The sequence below is a fragment of the Rhinolophus hipposideros genome (assembly GCF_964194185.1).
Source record: "Rhinolophus hipposideros genome assembly, chromosome: 25".
Classification (NCBI taxonomy): domain Eukaryota; kingdom Metazoa; phylum Chordata; class Mammalia; order Chiroptera; family Rhinolophidae; genus Rhinolophus; species Rhinolophus hipposideros.
This window is the reverse complement of record NC_138071.1, coordinates 21,545,304-21,567,938: the sequence shown is the minus strand read 5'-3', so window position 1 is coordinate 21,567,938 and position 22,635 is coordinate 21,545,304. Positions and strand designations below refer to the sequence as shown.

At 47.0% G+C, this 22,635-nt stretch overlaps 1 protein-coding gene across 6 annotated transcripts in view; it reads left to right on the top strand.

The window, feature by feature from the left end:
* Positions 1-855: 855 nt before the first annotated feature.
* Positions 856-22,635, top strand: part of MKRN1 (makorin ring finger protein 1) — a 38,021-nt gene continuing 16,241 nt past the window's right edge. For 2 of the 6 annotated variants that reach the window (XM_081038419.1, XM_081038423.1), the window contains exon 1: positions 20,521-20,902. In XM_081038419.1, coding sequence (XP_080894545.1) covers positions 20,727-20,902 — 176 coding nt within the window. In that variant the 5' untranslated portion in view covers positions 20,521-20,726. The other 4 variants (XM_081038420.1, XM_081038418.1, XM_081038422.1 and 1 more) reach the window with 4 other exon arrangements.

Here is a 22,635-nt window from a genome sequence, read left to right as displayed (position 1 = left end):
TCCCGGCGGATGTTCAAACTAAATCAACGAACAAACTGTCTACAACTTGCAAAGCGGTAAAGTAAGCTGGGGCTGGTCAGAGGCAAGAGAGAAACATAGAGGTGCGATCCCCGCTCGCAGTCTAGTCAGATTCTGGGTGGGGAATGCCATCTGGATTGAGAAACAGCATGGCGACGAGGCCTGAGTGTGCCAGCCCAGGTCACCACCACTCACTTTGCGTGACCTCACAGCAACCATCCGTCCAGGAACCAAGTCCTCTCATGCCAATCAAAGCGTACTTTCTCCCTGTAGGATGTGTATGTGTTTCAAAGCATTCATTCTTGTGTGTCAATTCACAGTGAAGCGCGTGGTCACGAAAAATAGTTGGAACAGGAACGTCGGGTGGATATTATTGCTACAGATGATTGGAGACACTGGTGGGCAAGGGAAGGGGTGAACGGGAGGAGGTGCGGCTGGTATATCTTGGCAAGAGGCCGCAGATGGCAAATCTGAGGGAGGAGGCAGCCTTCACCACCCTGGGAAGAGGAAAAACGAGTTCTTAGAAGTTATTGCAAAAACCTCCTACCACTCAGACTAAGAATAACGGGATCAGCTCTGGTTTATTGGGCATTTCCTTTTGCTCATCACCATGATGTAAACCCCATAAGGAACTCTGTCCATCAAGTTCACTACTGAATTCCCTGAGCCTAAAACCAGTGCCTGGCACAGAGTAGGCTCTTACTCAGTGTTTGCCACCCAAAGACACAATTCCCACAACAGGACTAAGAATGGCTATCTCTATCGCAGGCAGCAGGCTCACGAGAGACAGATGCGGACCCCACAGAGCCAAGGAATACTTGATCACGGGGAGTCGACCTGTCTACTCACTGTCCCAGCATGTCAGATACGTTGTGTCAGCACCAAGCAGCTACCTAGGAGGCCGCATTAATAAGCAGAAGGTTGCTTGGTGAGTATGAAGTCAGAGCAAAGGGCAGTGGAGAGTCTGGAGGGACGGCTCTCCATGGAAGAGGGGGTTGTGGGGGTAGCTGGACAGACCTCCCTGTCCCCCAGAGGGTCTGTTTCCTGGGTCGTGCTGGGTGACCCTGCTGGCTTCTTGATCCCTGGCACCTCCATTGCCCCATTTCTTTTATTGGGGTGAAATTCACATAACATAAAAGTACATTTGAAAGTGAACAATTCAGTGGCATTTAGTGCATTCGCAATGGTGTGCAAACACTGCACATATTTTCATCACCCCCAAAGGAAATCCCTTACCGATCGCGAAGTTACTCCCAGTCCCTCCTCCCCACCAGCCCGAACAACCACCAATCTGCTATCTCTCAGGGTTTACCTTTTGCAGATATTTCATATAAGTGGAATCACAGTAGGTTTTCTGCCTGGTTTCTTTCATTCAGCATAGTATTTTCAAGGTTCGTGCACATTGTAGTGTGTATTAATACTTTGTTCCCTTTTATGGCTGATTGATATCCCATCATACGGCAGTATCACATTTTGTTATCCATTCGGCCATTCAGGTTATTTCCACCTTAAGGCTGTGATGATTAGTGCTCCTACAAACGTGTGTATTTGAATACAGTGGATGTACCATTTTACATTCCCACCCCCAGGTACGAGGGGCACCACCCTGTCTTTCAGCTATACCATCACCTCCCAGCGATACCTCTCAGAGAGGGCCCCGTGTTTCTCGGGGCTGATTAGTGCCACCTACATCGGCTTCACCTGGAATACTAGTTTGAAAGCAGATTCTTGGGATCCACCTTGACCTATCTGGGGCTAAGCCCCTAGACCCCTTCATTGGCTGGAAGTTCCCCAAATGTCTCCAAACACTTACAGGACTCTGCCTTAAGTGACTCACTTCTTCAGAGAATAATGTTAGGGCCAAGTTTTGGAAATAAGACTACTGCACGTATGTCCTGAGTTCAGTATTACCCTAGAGCTTCTAAAATGCTCTGAAGACGAAAAGCATCAATGAATCAATGAAATGGGTATAAGCTTGCCAGGGGCCACAGAGAGGCCACGCTCATTTGAGCAGATCAAACCTGGTGAATTCAGTTTTGTTTTGGTTTTTTAAACAAAGGTCCCATTATTCCAGGTACCTTGCACAGGCTTGAAAGTAAACCCAAAGCGGTACAGGTTAGGCCTCAAAAAACCCAGAGAAGGGATTGCTGTGCGGATGAACTCAGAGGAGGGCGAGACTGGCAGGCTCAGCTCAGACGTCCTGGGGCGTTGATGTGGGATAGGAAGGGCTGACATAGGCAGAGGAGGATGGAGAGGTTCTGGCCTGAGCAAAGGTTAGCAAGAAAAGAAAAGTCAGGTGAGGTGGCACCTGTCAAGGCCAATTAACTTCACTCCCAGGCTTCTCCAGTGACCACACCTTGCCCTCACCCACTCTTGGGTGGGGTTCAGCTGCCAACCTCTAACTTCTTTTTGGCCCCGGTCACAAGCTTGGTGCCAGCTTTCCCTGCACTAGGCCAGGGAACAAACAGACTCACTTTTGAGGAGCCCTGGGCTCCTTACCTGCCCCTTCCTTTCCTCTACCGAGAGGAGAGTAACCCAACGATGATCCTGAGAGGACACAGCTTACCTCCTGCAACCAAACCTCACAACAGGCTGTCCTGCCTACAATAGCGTTAATTGCCTTACCCACTTGGGCGGAATGTGGACTGAGTTGTTTTTCTGGCAGAGAATTCCAGATTCATGAGGTCCCACCCTTTACTCTCTCACCAGGTCCCTGGACAGGTGTGAAAGGGCTTGTCCAGTGGGGCTCTGGGTAGCAGCAGGACCTGACAAGCCTGCAAGCAGGAGACGAGCTGGCAGGACCTGGCCAGCAGACAACTCCCCACGCAGCAGACCAAGTCCTGAGCCCCGGTACCTGGGGTTTAGTTCAGTTCTCTGGCAGAAGATGCTATTCTCCCCTCCCTGCCTTCGTTTATCTGGCCTGGGAGAGCTGAGCAGGAACTAGGGTGGCACTGCAGCCCTGTACCCGAGCAGGGGCCAGCCACCAGGGTGACTCAGAGTGAGGGGGTCGGTGTCGTGCCCAGCAGCGTGGGGTCCATCAGCCCCATATCCTTGGTTCGGGCGGGCCAGGTGACCCCTTGAGGTTAGTCGAGACCCTGCTACAAGGAGATGGGATTATGGAAGCAGAGTAAAGCCAGAAGCTGCCCCATATCTCGAGCTGGGGACCTTTACCCTCAGCGGGAGCTAGTGGGGGTAAGGGCCGGTGCTACAGCAAGCTGTACCGTCACCATCTTGCACTTTGTAGCCATGTCAAAATATTGCTCTTTAAAAACAAAAAAACAGTGATGGTTGCACAACAGTGGGAATGTACATCATGCCACCGAACCATACCCTTAAAAAGAGTTTAAAGGATACATTTTGTTACGTACCTGTTACCTCCCAAACACCCCCACACACACAGCAATAACGTCGTAATGCGTAATGCGTTTATATTCCAGTGCAATTATTTTAACCTTGGGCACCTATCACCCACACACATAGTTCTATAAGATAAATGCAAACTTCTTCCTCTATGCAATTGTTTCCTTCCACTCACTCCACAGGTATGAATCCCAACAGTAACTCCTGCTAGGTCTACCTGCTAAAGTTACATCTATTCCTCTGAAACTTTGTTTTCTTACTGCTCCAGGACTAGGCCAGAAAATTGTGAAGGAATTCTTCAATGCCCTTCCTGCAAGCTCTAGGAATGACACATGGAGCCTTAGGACAACGCAATGTGCTCAAACCTGGTCTTCCTCTCTGCTGGCCTTTCTCTAACCAGCTCTGGACAGGCCAGCCTCCGCCTCTTCCCCTTTCCCCCAGAACTCCCCACTGGGGATTCAGTACACGCAACTCCCCACGGCATCCCCCCCCCCATGAATCCTCTTCCCACAGACACACCCACACTTCAGACATGTTGCTGCATCTTGGCTTTGCTTCCAGTCCCTGAAACCCGAAACAGCTCAAACATGCTGTCGGAGACTCCACCCTCCGTTCCTTCCCAGGCCCGCACCCCACTCACTTCTTCAGGCTCAGGGACACCATCCCCACCCTGGGGAGGTCATGCTAGTCTCATGACAATGGACACCAGGATGACAGTGCTTCATTGTACTGTTTCCGAGTTCAAACCTATGCTGACCCCTGTATGGCTGGGAAAGGGTCTTGGGGTGCTTTTGCAGTGTATTAGAAAGGAAAGGCCAGGGCCCCAGATAGAAGAGAGAGCCTCCCTACCACCCTTGAAGGTGCTCAAGGTGGGGGGAGGTGGGGGGAGGTGGGGGGAGACTGGGTGCTCAAGGAGAGAGCATGTACTTACTCTTTATTATTAGTAGTAGTAGTATTAGTATTATTATTTTAGTGCTGAAAGACCAGTGATTTGTTCTGAAGGGGCTTCATTTCTGAATTACACTGCCATCTGGTACAGGGGAACGTGGTTTTCCATATGGAAAAGTAAGAAAATGGGTCCCTCATCTCGGACCAGGCATACAAATAAATTCCAGGTATCCAACGAAATACTGTGTCAGCTCTTCGAGCTGGAGACTGCACAGGTTTGAACCCTGGCTCCACGCTCACTAGTTGTGGGACTCTGAGCAAGGTACTAAACGTCTCTGCTATAAAACTGAAATAAGACATAGAGCTTTTATGAGGTTTAAACTCATTAATATTTTTAAGGGGTTAGAACTTGGTAAGCGCTGTTTAACTGCTTGTTGAAACAAATCAGAATCCAAAAAGCTAATTTTAGAAGGCAATATAAGAGAATATCCTTCTGATCTCAAGGTGGGGATGGAGTTCTTTGACAAGACATAAAAAGGGCAAACTATAAAGCAAAAGACTGATAAGTGTTGTGTATAGTAAAAATAAGAACTTTGTACAGTGCAAAGAACGGATAAACAAGTCATGGTACAGTCATACAATGGAATCCTACCTACCAAGAAGGAGGAAAGGACTATTGCCCCGGGCAATGATCTGAAAGGAACTCACTAACAGCATGTTGAGGGAAAGAAGCCAGACACAAAACGATACACACGGCACTGTTCCTTTGATATAAAAATCCAAAAAAAGGACAAAACTAATCTGTGGTAATAGGATTCACAGAGTGATCATAGTGTTGAAACAAGAGAATTGACTAGAAGGGAGCAGGAAGGGACATTTGGGGGTGATGGGGTTTTCTCTCTCTCGGTTTGGGTGCCCATTGCATGGATGTACGAGGCTATCAAATTTCACTGAACAACACTTAAGATGTGTATATGTTATTGTATGTAAATAACATCTCAATGTTGAAAATGTGATTTAAAAAAAAGAAATACAGGGGCTCATATACAGTTGTGAAAAAGGAAAGGGGGTTTGAGCATCAAGGAACGATAAAGTTGTGGGGAAGTGACTAGGAAATATACGAGGGAGACTCATGAAAGATGGGGTGATGTGAGTAAGATGTGGTTCTGCAGACTCATCTCCAGGCTGATGCCTCAGCTCTTGCGACAGTCGCTTCCTCTTTCTGACAGGGGAGAAGGGGACGCTTTCACGGGGAAACCTGTGCTTCTAGGAGGATAAGGGGAGGGGAGGCAGAGAACACTTCCTGCATCTGCTAATTCTCAATTGCCTGCAGCTCAAAATAACTTTTATGCCCAAGTGGCACATTTTGGGGGTGGTGTATGCTGATCCCTTTCAGTTTAGACTGTGCACATTGGTTTCACACACTCTTCTCTTCCTATATTTACACACACACACACACACACACACACATACACGCACGCACAAAGAAAAAGGAAAAATTACTCCCCCGTGTGTTAAGTGTCAAGCCCAGCAGATTGGCATCTCCCTGGCAAGCTGATAACGTCTCAACCTCACGTAGGGGAAGAGATTTATTTCAGCCACCACTCCAGATTCTTACCTGTCCCTCACGGACGCCCTGGCACCAAGGGGGCAGTGAGATGTGGCAGAGTGGGGCTCACGGCTTCCTGTCCCAGCTCTGCCTCCAGGTGGAACTGGGACACCTCTCCTCACCTCCTGCCCTTCCATCACCCTGTCTGTCATATAGGAGGGGAGGCCCCTCCTGACCCCTGGCTTGACCAACTGCGGGGGACCCTGGGACCAGACCCAGGGGCACCTGGGCCCACAGCCAGGCCTAAAAGCCTGGTCAGGGCCAGCTCCCAAGGCCTTTGGCTGATGGTGCCAGTAGGCAGATATGAGAGGGAGGGTGGAGCTGGAGGCCTGGCAGGACAGGTGGTCCTGAGGAGGATTGAGACAAACAGTGAGCCAGTGCCTGTGCTCCCGGCAGTGAACAGCTGAGCTGATCTTAAAGTCAGGACATGCCTCAGCTAGTCTTCACAGCTATTTATAGCTCAGACACCTCCTTATTTGGTAGCCGACTGCGCTGCCTGGTGACGGGTCTTCTCTCCCAGCGACATCTGCCTTGCTGACGGGCTCGCCAGGCTCCGCGGGCCACTGGGGCTCGGCGAGGCTTCCCACAGAATAGACACTCCACCGTGTGTGCCTTATCGATTCCAAATGCTCCCATATCCACATGCTTTAAATGTTTAATTGTGATAAAATACACATAACGTAAAATGTACAATCTTAACCATTTCTAAATGTACAGTTAGTGCTGTCAAGTACATTCCCAACCTTCATTCTACTTTCTGTTCCTGTGAATTTGCTCGAGGTGCCTCATGTAAATGGCAACAGGCAGTCTGTGTCCTTGTGGGACTGGCTTATGTCCCTTAGCACAATGTCCTCAAGGTCCATCCATGTCAGAGCATGTGTCAGAATGTCATTCCGTTTTAAGGCTGAATTATATGCATTCCATTGTATGTACACATTGCATTTTATTTATCCATTCATCTGCCGATGGACATTTGGGCCACACATTTTTACTATTTCAAACGCAGTGTTGGGACCAGAATCCCCACTGCTGGATTATAATCAGTTGGAACCTACCAGCTTTCTGTTTAAAGCCTGCCACCTTTCATTGATTTAGGGAAGGATCTGGTGACCAAGAAAGATTTTTTTGACAAATGGCATTTGCTTGGGGAGTCCTGGGCTCACAAGACGATTGTCCCTGAAACCCCTTTTAGATTGAGAGTTCCAAAGAAGAGATGTGGGCTGTGGTCAGAGAATGGGCTCCGAGAGCAGTGCGTGGAGGTGGAGCAGTTATGGGGGCTGAAAAGGCGTGGGTGTCAACAGTAGAAAAGGTATCTGGGGTAACAACAATAACAACAACAAAACAAATAGAACACTGGCGGTCAGGGTGGTCCCGTGGATTTCAGAGGCACCTGGCATCATAGTCTGGCTTGGGGTAGGACTTCAGGGCAGGCACCAAAGTCCCTGGGAAGGGTCAGGACCTGTTTACTTGACTCAGTTAACAGGGCTGATTTGTTTTGCAGACTGGCTTTGGTGGAGAAACCTTGCCTGGGACCTGGAAACAGCCCAGTTCGAAGGGTAGGTAACAATGGCAGCGCTGGCTGCTTCAGGACTCAGAGCTGCCTTTTTTCCACTGCTAGCCTGTGATCTGCCCTACATGCTGGTCCCCTGCCCACACCCTCCAGGGGCTCCCTACCACCTGCAGCCCCAAGTCCCACCCCTCCCTGTGCCGACCCTCCTCCCACTCATTGTACCTGGCCACTTCCTGCCCAGGACCTTATGCTCCAAAGGTGAGTAAGAACCTGCTGCTGGCCAGCTTCCCGCCTTCCCATCCTGGCTCCTGGGCATGGCACCTGTGCTGCTGTGATCTCCCACAAGGGTACAGCCACTAGCTCAGCTCACTCCTGTTGGCACCTCCTCTGCTACCCTGACTCCCAAACAGGCCTGCTTACAGGTTGCGTCTCAGGGTTCCCATGGCAACTTGCAGAGGCCTCCACCGGCACATTCCCCAGTCAAATGCTCAGCTTTGGGGTCTCTTCCCCACTTAGGCTCTAAGCTCCTTGGGCACAGATCCTGTCTCTTTTCACCTGTATCCCCCATCCATTCATCCATTAGACACATATTTATTGAACTCCCGTGATGTGCCAGATGCTGTTCTAGTCTGAATGAATGTATGCCTTGGGGTTGGGCCTTCTTGACATCCATCCATCTATCCATCCATTCATTCATTCACTCACTCATTCATTCATTCTACACATACTAAGTGTGATAGATACTGGAGGTACAATAGTGAACAAATATAAATATAGTCCCTGCTCTTGAGAGCTTTTGGGGGGAAGAAATACATTCAAATAATGGCACATGAAGACCTGTAATGTTACCATCATGACAGTGCTCTGCAGGATGGGGAATTGGAGTGTGAGAGGAGATCAGAGGGGTTGGACTTGGTCAGGAGCCTGGAGAATGCTTCCCTGAGAAAGAAGCAGTTGAGCTGAGATCTGAAGGTTGGGAAGAGGAGGGATGTAATCCCAGAAAGAGGGAACAGCATGTGCAAAGCTTTGAGTCAGAAATGCTTTGGGCTTCAAGAAAGAGAAAATCTGACTGCTGGTGGCTTAAACCAATTGGGTTTATTTTTTTTCACACAACACGTACAGAGGTGGTGGCTGCTAGCATTGGTCCAGCTGCTTGATACTGTCATTAAGCCAGGCTAAAAAAAATAATTTAATTTAAAAAAAGAGAAAAGAAACAGAAACAAAGAAAAACAAAAACAAAACAAAACAGAAGCCAGGCTCTTTCTGCTCTCTACGCTTCCATCTTTTGTGCCTTACTGCTTGTTCTCAGGCTTGTGCTCTTATCAGCTCAGTTCCAGACATCAGAATGGTTTTCAAAGGCAGGAGGCAGGAAGGACGAAGCAGGAGTCTGTCTCTTATCCAAGAAGTCCAGTTTATTTTTCCCAGAATCCTCCCAGCAGCCTTCCCTTCACAGATCATTGGCCAGAACTGATCATACGACCAGCTTTTGCTGCAAAGGATGCCAAGAAAGTCTGCATGGAATGGGCAAGGGAGAGCAGGTTGGGAATGGCTTGGGATAGCCACATGATGAGAGGAAACAAGGCAAGTTCTAGAAACTGAGAAAGGGGAACTTTGTAAAGACCTGGAACCAGAGGGATAAGTAGGGGCCTATGATAGTTTGCTAGGGCTGCCATAACAAAGTGCCACAGGCGAGGTGGCTTAAATAACAGAAACTGATTGTCTCAGTTCTGAGGCTGGAAGTCCAAAGGTTGGTTTCTTCTGAGGCCTCTCTCCTTGGCTTGCAGTTGGCTGTCTTCTCCTTGTGTTTTCTCATCGTTTTTCCTCTGTGCATGTCCAAGTCCTGATTGCCTCTTCTTATAAGGACACGGGTCATATTGGATGAGGGGCCACCTCCAGTGATCTCATTCGACCGTACTGGCCTCTTTAAAGGCTCTATTTCCAAATACAGTCACATTCTGAAGTACTGGGTTCCAACATGTGAACTTGAGGGGGACACAATTTAGTTCGTTATAGGGCCAAACTTCATAAGGCTCTGCAGATCCTGTTAAGAACTTGCAATTTTTATTCTAAAAGTAACCAGAAACGATGGAAAAGGTTTAAGCAAGAGAATGAGATAAACACCTTCAGATTTAGAAGATCGCTGGCTACAAGGCAGAGAATGGAAAGGGGCCAGAGTGGATGCCCATAGACCACTTAGAAGGCCACTGAAACAGCCCAGTAGCAACAGTGGTATCTTGGCTTGGATTGGTGGTGGTGGAGAGAGAAGTGGGCAAATTGAAGATGGATTCCTCCAGGACTTGGGCATATAGGTGGGCTGAAGGGAAGAGCAGGAGGAGGAGTCCCTGGTTCCTCTGTGGGGACCAGTGCTCAGGGAGCTGGACTGGAGGGCTGTCACATCCCGTGCCAAGGATTGTGGGGAGCGAGGAAGGCGGCGCAGGGGTAAGAAAAGACAGTAGCCATGAATAGTGTGCAAGCAGGGCCAAGGGTCTGCAGCCTCAAGGACTGAATTGGGCCAATGCATAGTTTTATTAGTTAGGTGAGGAAGGAAAGGAGATAAAGCTTGTCAATCACAAGATCTGTGAATCCCATACATTATAATAGCAAACTGATTCAAGCCAATCACCCTTGCCTGCAGGCAGCAGAACCCTAAGTTTCAGGATAAGTAGTTCCCCAAGTGATGAAACCTTTATGCATATGAATAGATGGAGAGCACATCATTGAATCTCTTCCCCTGCAAGGTTGTGGGCAGGAATGCAGCCACAGAGGCGTAGGCTCTCCTTAGCTGGGGGAAGGTGGAGGGCTGTGCCCACCTCTATCGACCCCGTGGGTTCTCCTATTGGTTCCCACGTGGCTCCGCCTGGCTTGGGTTGTTCCCTCCGTGGGGAATCTTACCCATCATTGGCTGACCAGTCTTCTTTCTGCAGCTAAACAGGGAGACATAAGGTGTAAGCACAAAGGTGAAGCAAAATCCCTGAAAGGATCCATCTCACAGACTCAATGGGGAGGGGTGCGGAGGTGGGGTGGTGAAGGGAGGGCTCCCCTGCAGGCTGAGGGGCAGGTGGTCTAGTACTGCTCTCCCGGGGTGAGTTCTGGGAGCTCAGATCGCAGCCTTTTGTAGGACAAATAAATGCAGGTATTATCCGCCCAGCTCTCTGATCCAAGGGCATTGGTTTCTTCAATTCCATTTGCATTTTTATTTTTTAGACAGTAAGCACAAGATGCTGGGAGATACATGTTAGATAATGTGGGGACCCACTCAGAACCTCAGAGTTGACAAAAAAAGATTATTGTAAGCCGAAAGAAAACATTTGGGATTCAATAGATGTAGACAGCAGTCTTCAGAGTTTCCCTTACGCGATTAAAAGCAACTTCTGAAAAATGAGGCTGAATCCCGTTTCAGCCTCTTAAGAAAAACCCCTCATGCCTTTGTAGACAAACATTATCACAAACTTTCTTATCTGTCATGTGTTCTCCTAAAAACCCATTTGTCTTTCCTAAAGAAACCTGTTTGTTTTTCCCATAGAAGCCATTTCTCTCCCATCCTTTTTCCCTACTAAGATAGGTATATAAGACTTTAACCATTTAAGGACCAGCTACTTCTTTTGTTGACTTATTTATATGAAGTACACCTTTTTCTCCTGTTAATCTGTCTTTTGCCAATTTAATTTGCAGGCCCCAGTTACTCAACCTAAGAGACTAGAGGAAAGGGTTTTTTTTTCCTCCCCTCTAATAACTACCAAATTCACAATACACTGCTGTCATCCTTTAGATAAAAGCTCACTGACTAGTGTGAAGCCGGGAGCAGAAGCAGCCAGGAAGCTCAATAGACACTCTGCACTTGTAATTATCCAAAAGTGAAAAAGATGTCTGTGTTGCCCCTATCCCCATTCACAGCACCCTTGCCTCCTCCCTCCCCGTAGCCATCCAAGATGCCCACTGCATTCTCATAATCTCACAGGGTTTGATAACTCCTGCTTGGCTGGTAGAGTCAGACCCAAATGATCCCCAAAGCATCCTATGAACTGAGGTTGGGAGGCATTTGTCAGTAGGGACACTGTCTCTCTCTCTCTTCCCCTTGCCCTCTAGCCAGCCTGCCCTGTCTCTGACCACTCTCAGCCTGCCTTGCTGGACTCCAGTCACTGACATCAGCAGCTCCTCGATTGCCCCAAGCACGGCCCCATCTTAAGGCTTCTAAACTTAGTGTTCCCTCCGTTCTGTACACAATCCCCTGAGGTTTTCATGTGGCTTACTCTTTCAAATTCTTTAGATCTCTGTTGAAATATCATCTTAGGAAGACCTTCCCAAGTGACCCTATCTAAATGAATGAATCAATGAATGCATTCACTAATACCATCATCCCCTAGACTGTGGCCCATTTAGACTGTACCCCGAGAGACTTTTTCTTCAAAAGACAAACAACAACAGAAACTGCATTTGAAAAAAATGAGGCAGGGAACTTCTTAATCTGTATTCAGCATCTACTTCCTAGTGGGGTCTCAAGAACTCTCTAGAAATGGGTAATTGTTGCTGAGATTAGGCAGCCCCTCCAGGCGCCCTTTCCTGGAAAGCATGGTTTCACTGTGACAGAAGAGAGTTGGGGTAGCATGTGCTTCAATGGCTCACACGCACAAACGTGCACACACACATGCACACACATTTCTGCCCAAGTGCACGTGCATAAACAAGCATAGTTTCATTTGCAACTTCTAAGCCCTGCACCAAAAAATCGAGAAAGTAAAGGTTAAAGCAGATAAGATTTTTTTTCTAACTGATTTCTTGGTATTTCAAGTGGTTACTATCAGCCTTTTTCTTAAATCTAGTTTTATCTTTTTCCTACGCACAGGTGGTGGCCCCAGGCCCTTTCTGTACTTTTGGAGATTATCAGTTGCTTTCAGCTCACACCTTGCAGGGTCCAGAGTAGCTGGAAAAGTCATTAGCATTTTTGCCCCTCCCTAAGAGAGGCCCTCAAAGCAGCAAATGCTCTTTGGTCAACACAAAGGTTTTTTGGGAGTGGAAAGACCAAGCGATCCCGCCATTTAAATGGGAGGTGCTGAGTTTGCTCCAAGTTTTCCTGAAACCTTAGTTCCTATCCTTTGGAGGGGGAGAGGGTGGTTGGGAGCTAGGGTAAGTCCCCGTTGATTTATCTAATCATTTGTTTACTGGACAAATGACAAATATTTTAATCCTCTACTCTCAGTCAGGCAGAGCTAAAAGCTGAGAAGGAACTCCAAGCATTGTGTGTAGACTGGGGCGGGGTGGAGGGTGGGGTTCCTTCCCAAATGTTTCATGTTAAAAATAGAAATAACCGGATTTTAAAAATGAGACACTCAGATTCTAAAGTTAGTATATGAAAGTAATCGAGAACATTTCTGAAAAAGAAAGTATTATAGCCCTACCTAATTCTGTATACCTTCGATAATAGTATAGCACTAGGATTAAAATAAAGAGAACAAAACAGAATGTTAGCAAACTGACTTGACTCTAAAAATTGAATATGCCATAAAGATGGTATGGGGGTTCAGAACTAACCACCCCAAGATGTGCCTCAGTGGTATGCAAATTACTTTGAGCTAAAGGCTCAAGAAAAACTTCCGCAGCCCCTCCCTTTACCTACTGTCTACAGAGCGGGGCAAAACTTCTGCTTTTCTTCTCTTCCTGCCTTGACCCTTTGAAGTTCCCCAGGCTGCTTACTCATCCTTGACTCTTACATCCTTGAATGTCTTACGTTCCTCAAACTCCCCTTCTGTCTCTGAACCTCTGTACATGTGAGGTCTCTGACTCGTTCATCATGTATGTGAGGTTCCTATACATATGGAGGTATTAAGTTTGGTTATTTCCCCTTGCTAATCTGTCTCATGTCTATTTGGTTATTAGACCAGCCAAAAGAACATGGAGGGTAGAGAAAAGTTTGTTTCTCCCCCACAAGGGCATCTCAAGTCAGTGGAGAAAAGATGAACTACTCAAAAAATGGTGCTGGGACAACTGGGTTACCATCTGGGTAAATCAAGGTTGTCACCCCTGTTAAAAAACTTCGGCCGGCCGGTGGCTCAGGCTGTTAGAGCTCTGTGCTCCTAACTCCAAAGGCTGCCGGTTCGATTCCCACATGGGCCAGTGGGCTCTCAACCACAAGGCTGCCAGTTCGATTCCTCCAGTCCCGCAAGGGATGGTGGGCTGTGCCCCCTGCAACTAGCAACAGCAACTGAACCTGGAGCTGAGCTGCGCCCTCCACAACTAAGACTGAAAGGACAACAACTTGACTTGGAAAAAAGGCCTGGAAGTACACACTGTTCCCCAATAAAGTCCTGTTCCCCTTCCCTAATAAAATCTTTAAAAAATGAAAAACTTCAACCAAGTACATTTGAAGCTCTAATTGGCTTGAATTAAGCAATTCATGAATCAGGCAGCCTCCCATCTCATCTAGCAACTAGGACACCCCAATGACTAGTCCAAAATGGAAGGTTTGCATAAGCAGGAAGAGGGTAAGACGAAGAGTAGATTATTTTAGGCAAGGACATCTTCCCTTTGAGGAATGCAGAGGGTCTTATCAGGCAGATGACCTCACTAGTATGCATCAGGAAATTCCACACTGATTGATGATTCTCTTTCTCGGAGGTTGCAACTGCCATTAGGTCAGGTGTTAAATCTATGTTTGGTATCCTGGCCATTCAGCATAAGTGATGCCATTTGGTCTTGTGGTTTTCTGTTTAACACACCGAACACCAACACAAATTACAAAAGGACCACGAATTTTAATGTAATAAACCATAAAGTCAGTAGGGAAAAACCACAGATGAAACTTTAATAACTCAGAGTGGAAAGACATTTATAACTATGGTACAAAATCCAGAAACCAGAATTAGACTGCCTTTTAAAAAAATGAAAGAAAAACAACAAAAAACAGTTTCCACATGGAAAAAATCACAAGGAAAATCGAACAAAACACCAACAACATACTGAGAAACATTTACAGTTCATGAGGAGCAAAATAGTAATTTCCCTAATGCCACTTACAAAGTGCTCCTACAAACTGATGAGAAAAAGACCAACAACCTAATAGAAAAATGACAAAGGCTATGAATAGGTAGAAAAGAAAAGAAAATACATCTGAAGTTTATGCAGAATAAGAAAAATGGCAATTAGAATGATGCTGAAATGTTATTTTCCCCATCAGATTGGCAAATGCCCAAAAGTTTGGTGGTCTGTGGGACTGACAAGCCCATGCTACTAATGCCCGTGCTCTTTCACCCAGAAATACCCATTCCAAGAGTTTATCCAGACAGAATCTCACCTGTGCAAAATGTCCTGTCTACGATGTTATTAATTGAAGCATTATTTATTATGATAAAACTGAAAACAAACCAATTGTCATATAAATCATGGTACATTAACATCATGGAGAACTATGCAACTATAAAAAAAAGAATGAAAGCTTTCTTTAGGTTCCAACATGGAAAGAGCTTCAAAATATATTAGTTGTTAGGCGGGGGTGGGACAAAGTGGATAGTTTACCACTTGTTTTATTTAAAAGAGGAAGGAAAAATACAGACGTATCTGTTTGTATATACACAAAATATTTCTGGATGCCAGACCTCTTTACTTTCTTGAATTTTGTAGCCCTGAGCCCAATAGACTTTGGGGATTGCTTCCAGTCTATAGTGTTCCCTTTTAAATTAAAAGCTCCCTTAGGGCAGGGCCTGACTTCCAATACCAGCAGGGGAAGGAGAACTAGACCAGAGGCTAAAATTCCTCAAGCTCCAAGCTCTGTCTTGTCATTCAAGGGCCATGTGATAATACCACAGACGTCACTGCCTGTCTCTCCAACTTGACCTTCTCAGACTTAAAGGAGCTGAAGAACTTGTGCTTGTCCCACTTCAAAACCTGGTATGAGACTTGAACAAGATAATGGTAGTGAAAGGCCTTTGAAAACTGTCGAGTATGGTTCTAAGAGTAGGGACCTAATGGAGGGTTGTCAGATAAATTATTGGATATCTAATTATATCTGAATTTCAGACACGCACTGAATAATTTGTAAGTATAAGTATATTCCATGAAACATTTGGGATATGCTTATGCTAAAAAACGATTTATTTATCTGAAGTTGAAATTTATCTGGTCATCCTGTATTTTTTATTTGCTAAATCTGGCAACCCTATTTTAATATTTTATAACGACATCAATGGAAACCATCGCCAATACTTATCTAGCAGTTACTAAGGGCAGCAACGATCGTTGAGCATTACATATATTGACTCATTTAATACTTACAAAGAAGGTGTACTGTTAGCCTTATTTTACCAGTGAGGAAACCGGGGCGGTCATTTGCCCGATGTCATACAGCTGTGTCCAGGCACTAAACATGGGACTTGCTAAACATGGAAACTATGGGACTTCTCTCAGGAGTCCCATATAAGCTGGATTTTCTGCTGACTAAGCCTGGCTGTACTCTTCCTGTTCTGACCAGTTCACGGCACACTTCTTGTCAAGCCAGGCAGCATTTTTGTTTTAATAAATATGATCACTATACTCAGGAAATGACTATAGTTTTATGCGAAATTGTGAAGTCGAGATAGCAACGATTCCCTTTCTGGCCACTCCTCCTTTCTCTCCTTCCCTTGTCTCTGCCAAGTGTTTCTAAGCTGGCCTGAAGTGGCTACAGTGAGTGTTCCCACCAGAGTGCTCCCCAGCATATGAGTATCTGAGAAGGAATCAGTCATCTGAGGTTCTCGGACCCTCACATCATACCACACAGGCGGCTATTACTCCACGTACAATCAAGAACCTGGCTGTTTGGGTAGCGTGTGTACAGCAGAGTCACTAATATTTCATGAATGAAGAAATGCATGAATTGCCCTTGTGCTGAACTTTTCTCCCAGAAATCAAACACGGAGATGACTCTTTGTTTATTTTGTTTCCCTATAATGCAAGACATCATTATTCCTGGTGGTACGGATGGTGAGCCAAGGCATAGTTAATTGTATAACATGAGAGAATTCTTTCATCCATTGCCCAAATATTATTACCTACTATATGCCAGACACTGTTCTACAGATTTGGGATATAGTTTCTCAATGTAAGAAACATCCAAACCTGTAGAGAATGTTTAGAAGAGTTTATTTGAGCCTAAACTGATGACAATCGCTGGGAAGCAAGACCTCAAATGCTCTAGAGAAGGATAGTTTTGCAGTTTCTTTCATGCATTTGAAATTAAGGTGGGAACGTAAGGAAGATGACGTGGAGGTGGGAGAAGGCAAGGCGGGGATTAGATTATAGAATAGTTAACAAGATTATGTGCTTTCTTGAGAGTGGCCTTCAGGGCTATTACTTCTGGCATTTCAAAGGTGGGTTTAAGGTAGAGGCAAAAGAACAATAGACAGGGCTGGCTTCAAAACCCTTCACTAAAGAAGTTATTAGGCCTGGGGCCTGACTCCCCACCATGACCTGTCCAGTGAGGAATTTATGAGCAGATCACCGTGTGAGGTCACTGTCCTTTTAAAAATATGATTATTAGTTTCAGGTGTACAAAACAACATAATGATTAGACATTTACACACCTCAAAAAGTGATAACCCCAACCAGTCTACTACCCCTCTGACACCATACATAGCTATTACAATACCGTTGACTACGTATATTCCCTATGCTGTGCTTTAGATCCCATGACTACATGTCCATTTTAATTATAGTTGCCATTCAATATTATTTTATATTAGTTTCAGCATACGGCGTAGTAGTTAGGCATTTATATAATTTATGAAGTGATCTGCCCAATAACTCTAATGCCCATCTGATACCCTACAGAGTTTTTACATTATTGACTATATTCCCCATACTGTATTTCACATGCCCATGACTATTTTGTGACTACTAATTTGTAGTTCTTAATCTTTTCACCTTTCTCACTCATTTCCCCAACCCCCTTCCCATCTAGCAACCATCAGTTTGTTCTCTGTATCTATGAGTCTGTTTCTGTTTTGTTTGTTCATTTATTCTGTTATTTAGATTACATTTATAAGGGGATCATATGGTATTTGTCTTTCTCAGTCTGACATTTCACTTAGCATAATACCCTCTAGGTTCATCCATGTTGTTGCAAATGGCAAGATTTCATTCTTTTTTACTGCAGAGTAATACTTCATTGTATAAATATACCACAATTTATGTATCCAATCGTCTATTGATGGGCATTTTGGTTGTTTCCATATCTTGGCTATTGTGAATAGCACTGCAGTAAACATAGGGGTACATATATTTTTTTGAGTTAGTGTTTTGGATTTCTTTGGATAAATACCTAGGAGTGGAATTGCTGGTTCATACGGCCTGTGAGGTTACTTTCCATAGAACCCTTTTTTTTGTCCATAATCTGAACAAAGCAGACAAAGATCCCTACCCTCAGAGAGCTTCTATTCTAGCTAGGAGAGCCAGACAATCAATAAACATAATAAACAAGCAAATTCTATAGTGAATTAGAAGGCAAATACTATGGAATAAAAGAGAAGTAAAGCAGACGTAGGAGCTTGGGAGTGCGGGAGGGAGAGGGGTGAGGAAACAGGTTGCAATATTTTGAAAGATTTGAGAATTTTTTTTTTAATTTAAATTTATTTATTGGGGTGACAATTGTTGATGAAATTACATAATTTCAGGTGTACAATTCTGTACTACATCAACTACAAATCCCATTGTGTGTTCACCACCCAGAGTCAGTTCTCCTTCCATTACCATATATTTGATCCCCCTTACCCTCATCTCCCTCCCCCCACCCCCCAGATTTGAGAATTTCTTGTTGAGATTTGGCAGAAACTTGGAGGAGCTAGCCAAGGAAATGCCTGGGTGATGAGGTTCCCAGCAGAAGGGACAGCTAATGTAAAGACCCTGGGAGTGTGTGACTAGTGTGTCTGGGTCAGCATGACTCCAGAGTTCGTGGAGAGAAGCCAGAACAGGGCAGATGGGGTCTGAGAAGGGGAGAGGCCTCACACCAGGCCAGTGAGGACGAACCCTGATTGAAACCCTCCATGCAGGACTTTGAGCAGAGAGACATGGCTGCAGAGTTGAGTGGGAAGATCTAAAATTCAGAACTCAGGCTTGGTTGGGCACGTGTGGGCTTGTGAGGAGGACAGACTATTCAGTGACATGACTGCTGCTGGACCCTACCTAGATCCAGGTAGATTGAGGCCAGATCAGATTACTTCCCCAGATCCCCTCACTGACTGCCTTACCCCACCCTCATGCCCCAGGCATACTGGTTCCTGGAACAGGCGATTGCCCTGCCCCAGGCAAGCATTTAAGCATTTTTCCCGCATCTTGGGTGGGTCATGCCTCAGTACCCCCATCCATCCTGCCCGGTCCTATATAACCCTTCAGCATCTTCCACGTGGCCTGGAAGAGATCCATGTCGTCTGTCCTCCATCCAAGACAAGCCTTGCAGGTAAGTTTCCTTAACAAACTCTGATAAAGACGGGACTTGACTTGCCAAAGCTTTTTGGTCTCTTGGTTCAGAATTTACGTAACAGCTTGGGGACAGCGTTGGGTCCCATCCTTCCTCCATTTTAGGATTAGGTCTGGATTATTTCCTAAGTAAAGGCACAGGGTCTTGCAGATGTATCACTGAGGCTCAGATCTTTTATGATCTTAGATGATCACACTGAGGGCTCTGAGCTGGGCACCACTTTCAGCTGAGTGCACCAGTAAAGAGACAAAAACAATTCATAATTTACAGGAGGATTTTCCTAAAACAGAATTGTTTTAAGTGACCCTTTTTCTTAACATAAAAAAAAAAAAAAAACAACACAAAAAACAAAACCTCACATAATTTACTACTTGGCTGATGATACTTAATAAAGACTACCAGGAACACACTGGTGGTCCAACAAACTTAAATTTATTAGCTTGCTGCAGCAGTGGGGACTGTACAGCAGAGAAATGGGCATCTTGGAAAGGGGAGTGGGGGGGACTTCTTGCAGCATTGAAGCTCATGCTGGGTGATTCTGGGGGAGGAGACCAGCTTGGGTGGCATGCTGTCCTGCGGTGGGGCAGTAAACAGCAATCTGTGGGAGGTAGGAGGGAGTGATGAAGGGGGTTTGGGGAAGTCATTAGTGAAAAAGCTGTCATTACTCAAAAGAAGGGGATTGTTAGTCTTTTCTGCCATGGTGTGACCTCGGGAGAAAACGTTTTCTGCTGGCTTTTCCACTGTCCTTGTTTGTGTCTATTAGGTACATCATGGTCTGATTATCAGTAGGGTGGATTTTCACTTTCTTCACGGAGGCTATAGAAAAGCAAATCTAAGGGCTTATTAAAACTGCCTGTGGAAGCTCAGGATTTAATATGCAGCATCTGAGTGGACAGTGGGCATTAATGGGCAAGTAGAATTGAAAACTCTTTAATTTTCATAGTTTTTAAAATCACTCTTAGAAGGTGGGATATTTCAGACACCTTTTGTTATTCGTTATCAAGTATTCACTGCCAAGTGAAACGCAATGCTAAGGGTTTTACATGGACTCATTTAATTATGTCAACCACCCCTGGGGTAGGTACTGTTATTATTTTTAAATTATTTACTTTTTAAACTTATTTAGAGTTGAAGAAAGCAGGAGCACTAAGTGCTAAGTTAACTTGCAGAAAGACAAATATTATCGCTAGGAGTGGGAAAAGCCACTGGAGCCTTTGCTAAGCCACCAAGCTAGGCTTGGCTATCACAGCTCTGCCTGGAGGAGTCAGGGAGAACAATTAGTGCTCACTGTGCTCCAGGCACTAAGCTCAGTGATTGCCACGCTTATCATAATCCTCACAGCAACCCTGTGAGGTGGGTGGAGCCTGCTGTCATTCCCCTTTGAGAAATGGGGAAACTGAGGCTCAGAAAATGGATATCCAGCCCGAGTTCATACATCACAATCTATAGAGCCAGTAAGTGGGAAAGTTGGACTTCAAAAGCCAGACCCCAAATTCCCGCCCCCCAGCCCCGCCACTCTCCTGCCCCCACCTCTGCTAGGAAGTACTCGTCTGCGTACTCTCGCCTGTGGACTTTGGTTCCCTGGATGTGGAGCCCGGGGGCAGCAGTGGGTGGGGCCCACCTGCCCGACTCCGCCCCCGCCCCGCCCCTTTCAGGCGGAGCAGTCCCGTCCACCAATCAGAGGGCTCTAGGGGCGGCCCGCGGGCTCTCCGGCTCAGGCCAGTAGCTCGAGCCGCTAGAGCGCTCGGAGACTCGACGCGGGGCCGAGGGGAGCCGGCGGGCGCTCCGCTCTCCTTCCTCTCCCCTCCCCTCGCCTCGCCGCCTTCTCCTCCCCGCAGCCGGACCGGAACTATGTGATCCGGAAGTTCCGGTGCCATTGCTGTGTGGGATAAACAGTAATGGCGGAGGCTGCAGCTCCCGGAACAACAGCCACACCATCAGGAGCAGGAGCGGCAGCGGCGGCGGTGGCAGCGGCCTCCCCCACCCCTATCCCCACCGTCGCCTCCCCGTCCCCGGGGGCGGGGGGCGGGGGAGGCGGCGGCTGCGGCGGCTGGACGAAACAGGTCACCTGCAGGTGAGCCGTGGCGCGGCCCGGCGCCGGCGCGGGGAGGGGGCCGCGGCCGCGGAGGAGGGGCGGGCGAGGAGGGGCCGCCGTCGCCGTCGCCGTCCCCAGGCCGCCCGCCCGCGCTGCGCCAACCCCCGCCGGCCGCCGCGGCCCGGGCGCGCGAGCCCTCGCTGCGGAACCGCCGCGCTCCCCGCGCCCGGCCGTGCGGCGCGGCGCGCGCGGGGAGCGGGAGGGGGACGCCTCCCTCCTTTTATTGTCGCCGATCCCCCCGCCACCACCACCACCACCCTGGGCCTCCGGCTCCGCAGGTGCGGGAAGCGGTGGCGACGCGCTCCGAGCCGGCCTCCCCGCGAGCCTGCCGGGCCCGGGGCCGCGCGCGCGGGTCCCGCCCGGCGCGGTGGCGGGGCTGCCGGGGCCCGCTCCGTGTCGTCCGCGTGGAACGTCTGCTCGCGTCTCCCCGCCCCCCGCCCCCGCCGGACCGGCCGCTTTTGTTGTTTTCTTTGTATGTTTATCGAGGTTGGCGGTTCTGAGCTTTGTCCCCGAACCCAGTGCGGGGCCGGGGCCTGTCCTCCGCCTGCGGTCTGACTCCCCCGGCGGACGGGTTCCCTGCGGAAAGCCACCTCGCTCCCGGAGGGGAGACCTTTAGTTCTGGTGTGGTGTGTCGGGTGCAGACGGTTGGTGAAAAAATCAGTGATTCGTGGATGGCGGTTACACGCACGTGTGTATGCGCATGCGGAAAATGACCGAGCAGCAGCACCTACAAGGTTAGGGCCTTGAAGTGGATGTCCTACTTGGATTTTGAAAAAGGGATCAGGAGGACTGGAAGCTGGACTCATTTCGGTTGCAAAACCAAAATCCAACCGAAATGCCGGTTTTCACCTACCCGGGTGGCCACGGTAATTTATATGGAGATACGTAAAATATTCCTAATATCCAGAACGCGCTGTCGTAGTATTTAATAGCGAGATTTGAAACGTTCTCGGTCTTTAATAGGATGCACTCAAGGCATGAGTGATAAGCTTAATTAATGGTTATTTTCAGTAACGGGATGGAGGAAACATAAAAGCTATTTTAGGTAGCTTCTGACCAGGCATCCGTAGATCCCAAGAAGTGAATCAAATGCGGTATCCCTAAAATGAGAATTTTAAAATTCCTATTCATGGGGCCAATTATTTGAGTCAGTTTCTCTTTTTCTCTCCAGTGCTGTAGTTGATTTATTTTACGTGTGCCGGTTGAATCCTAAAAGAACTATTGTAACCTTTATATTCCTGAACTTTCACCCTGCAGTCCCCGTCTGCATTCATGGACCCACAATAATCTTCCTTGAATATGTGAGTTCTTTAAGGACTCCATACAGTGCCTACATTTGTCCCACCCTCTAATCTAAATATAGTCTAGCCTTGAAAACCCATCACCAACCTGATCTCCTTAGCTCACTATTAACCTGTTGTGTTTGAAACTTGAGCCCAGCTTTACATCTCTTCACAGTAATTCGTTGTCATTTCCCACACTTTACTTTCCCTTCTGTTAGGTATTTTTCCCTGTTCTGTTTCCTCTTTTCTAGTTCCTCACCAGTGTCATCAGAATGCAGAACAACTTAACTTCCCATGCTAATCATTCCTCTTTGCCTGTCTTTAGATCTTTAATATCCTAATGAAAAAGCCTAGATGTGTCCTGGACCAGTGGGAATTCTTTGCCCACATTCGATAGATTTATGTATTTAAGAAATTTACATAGCTCAG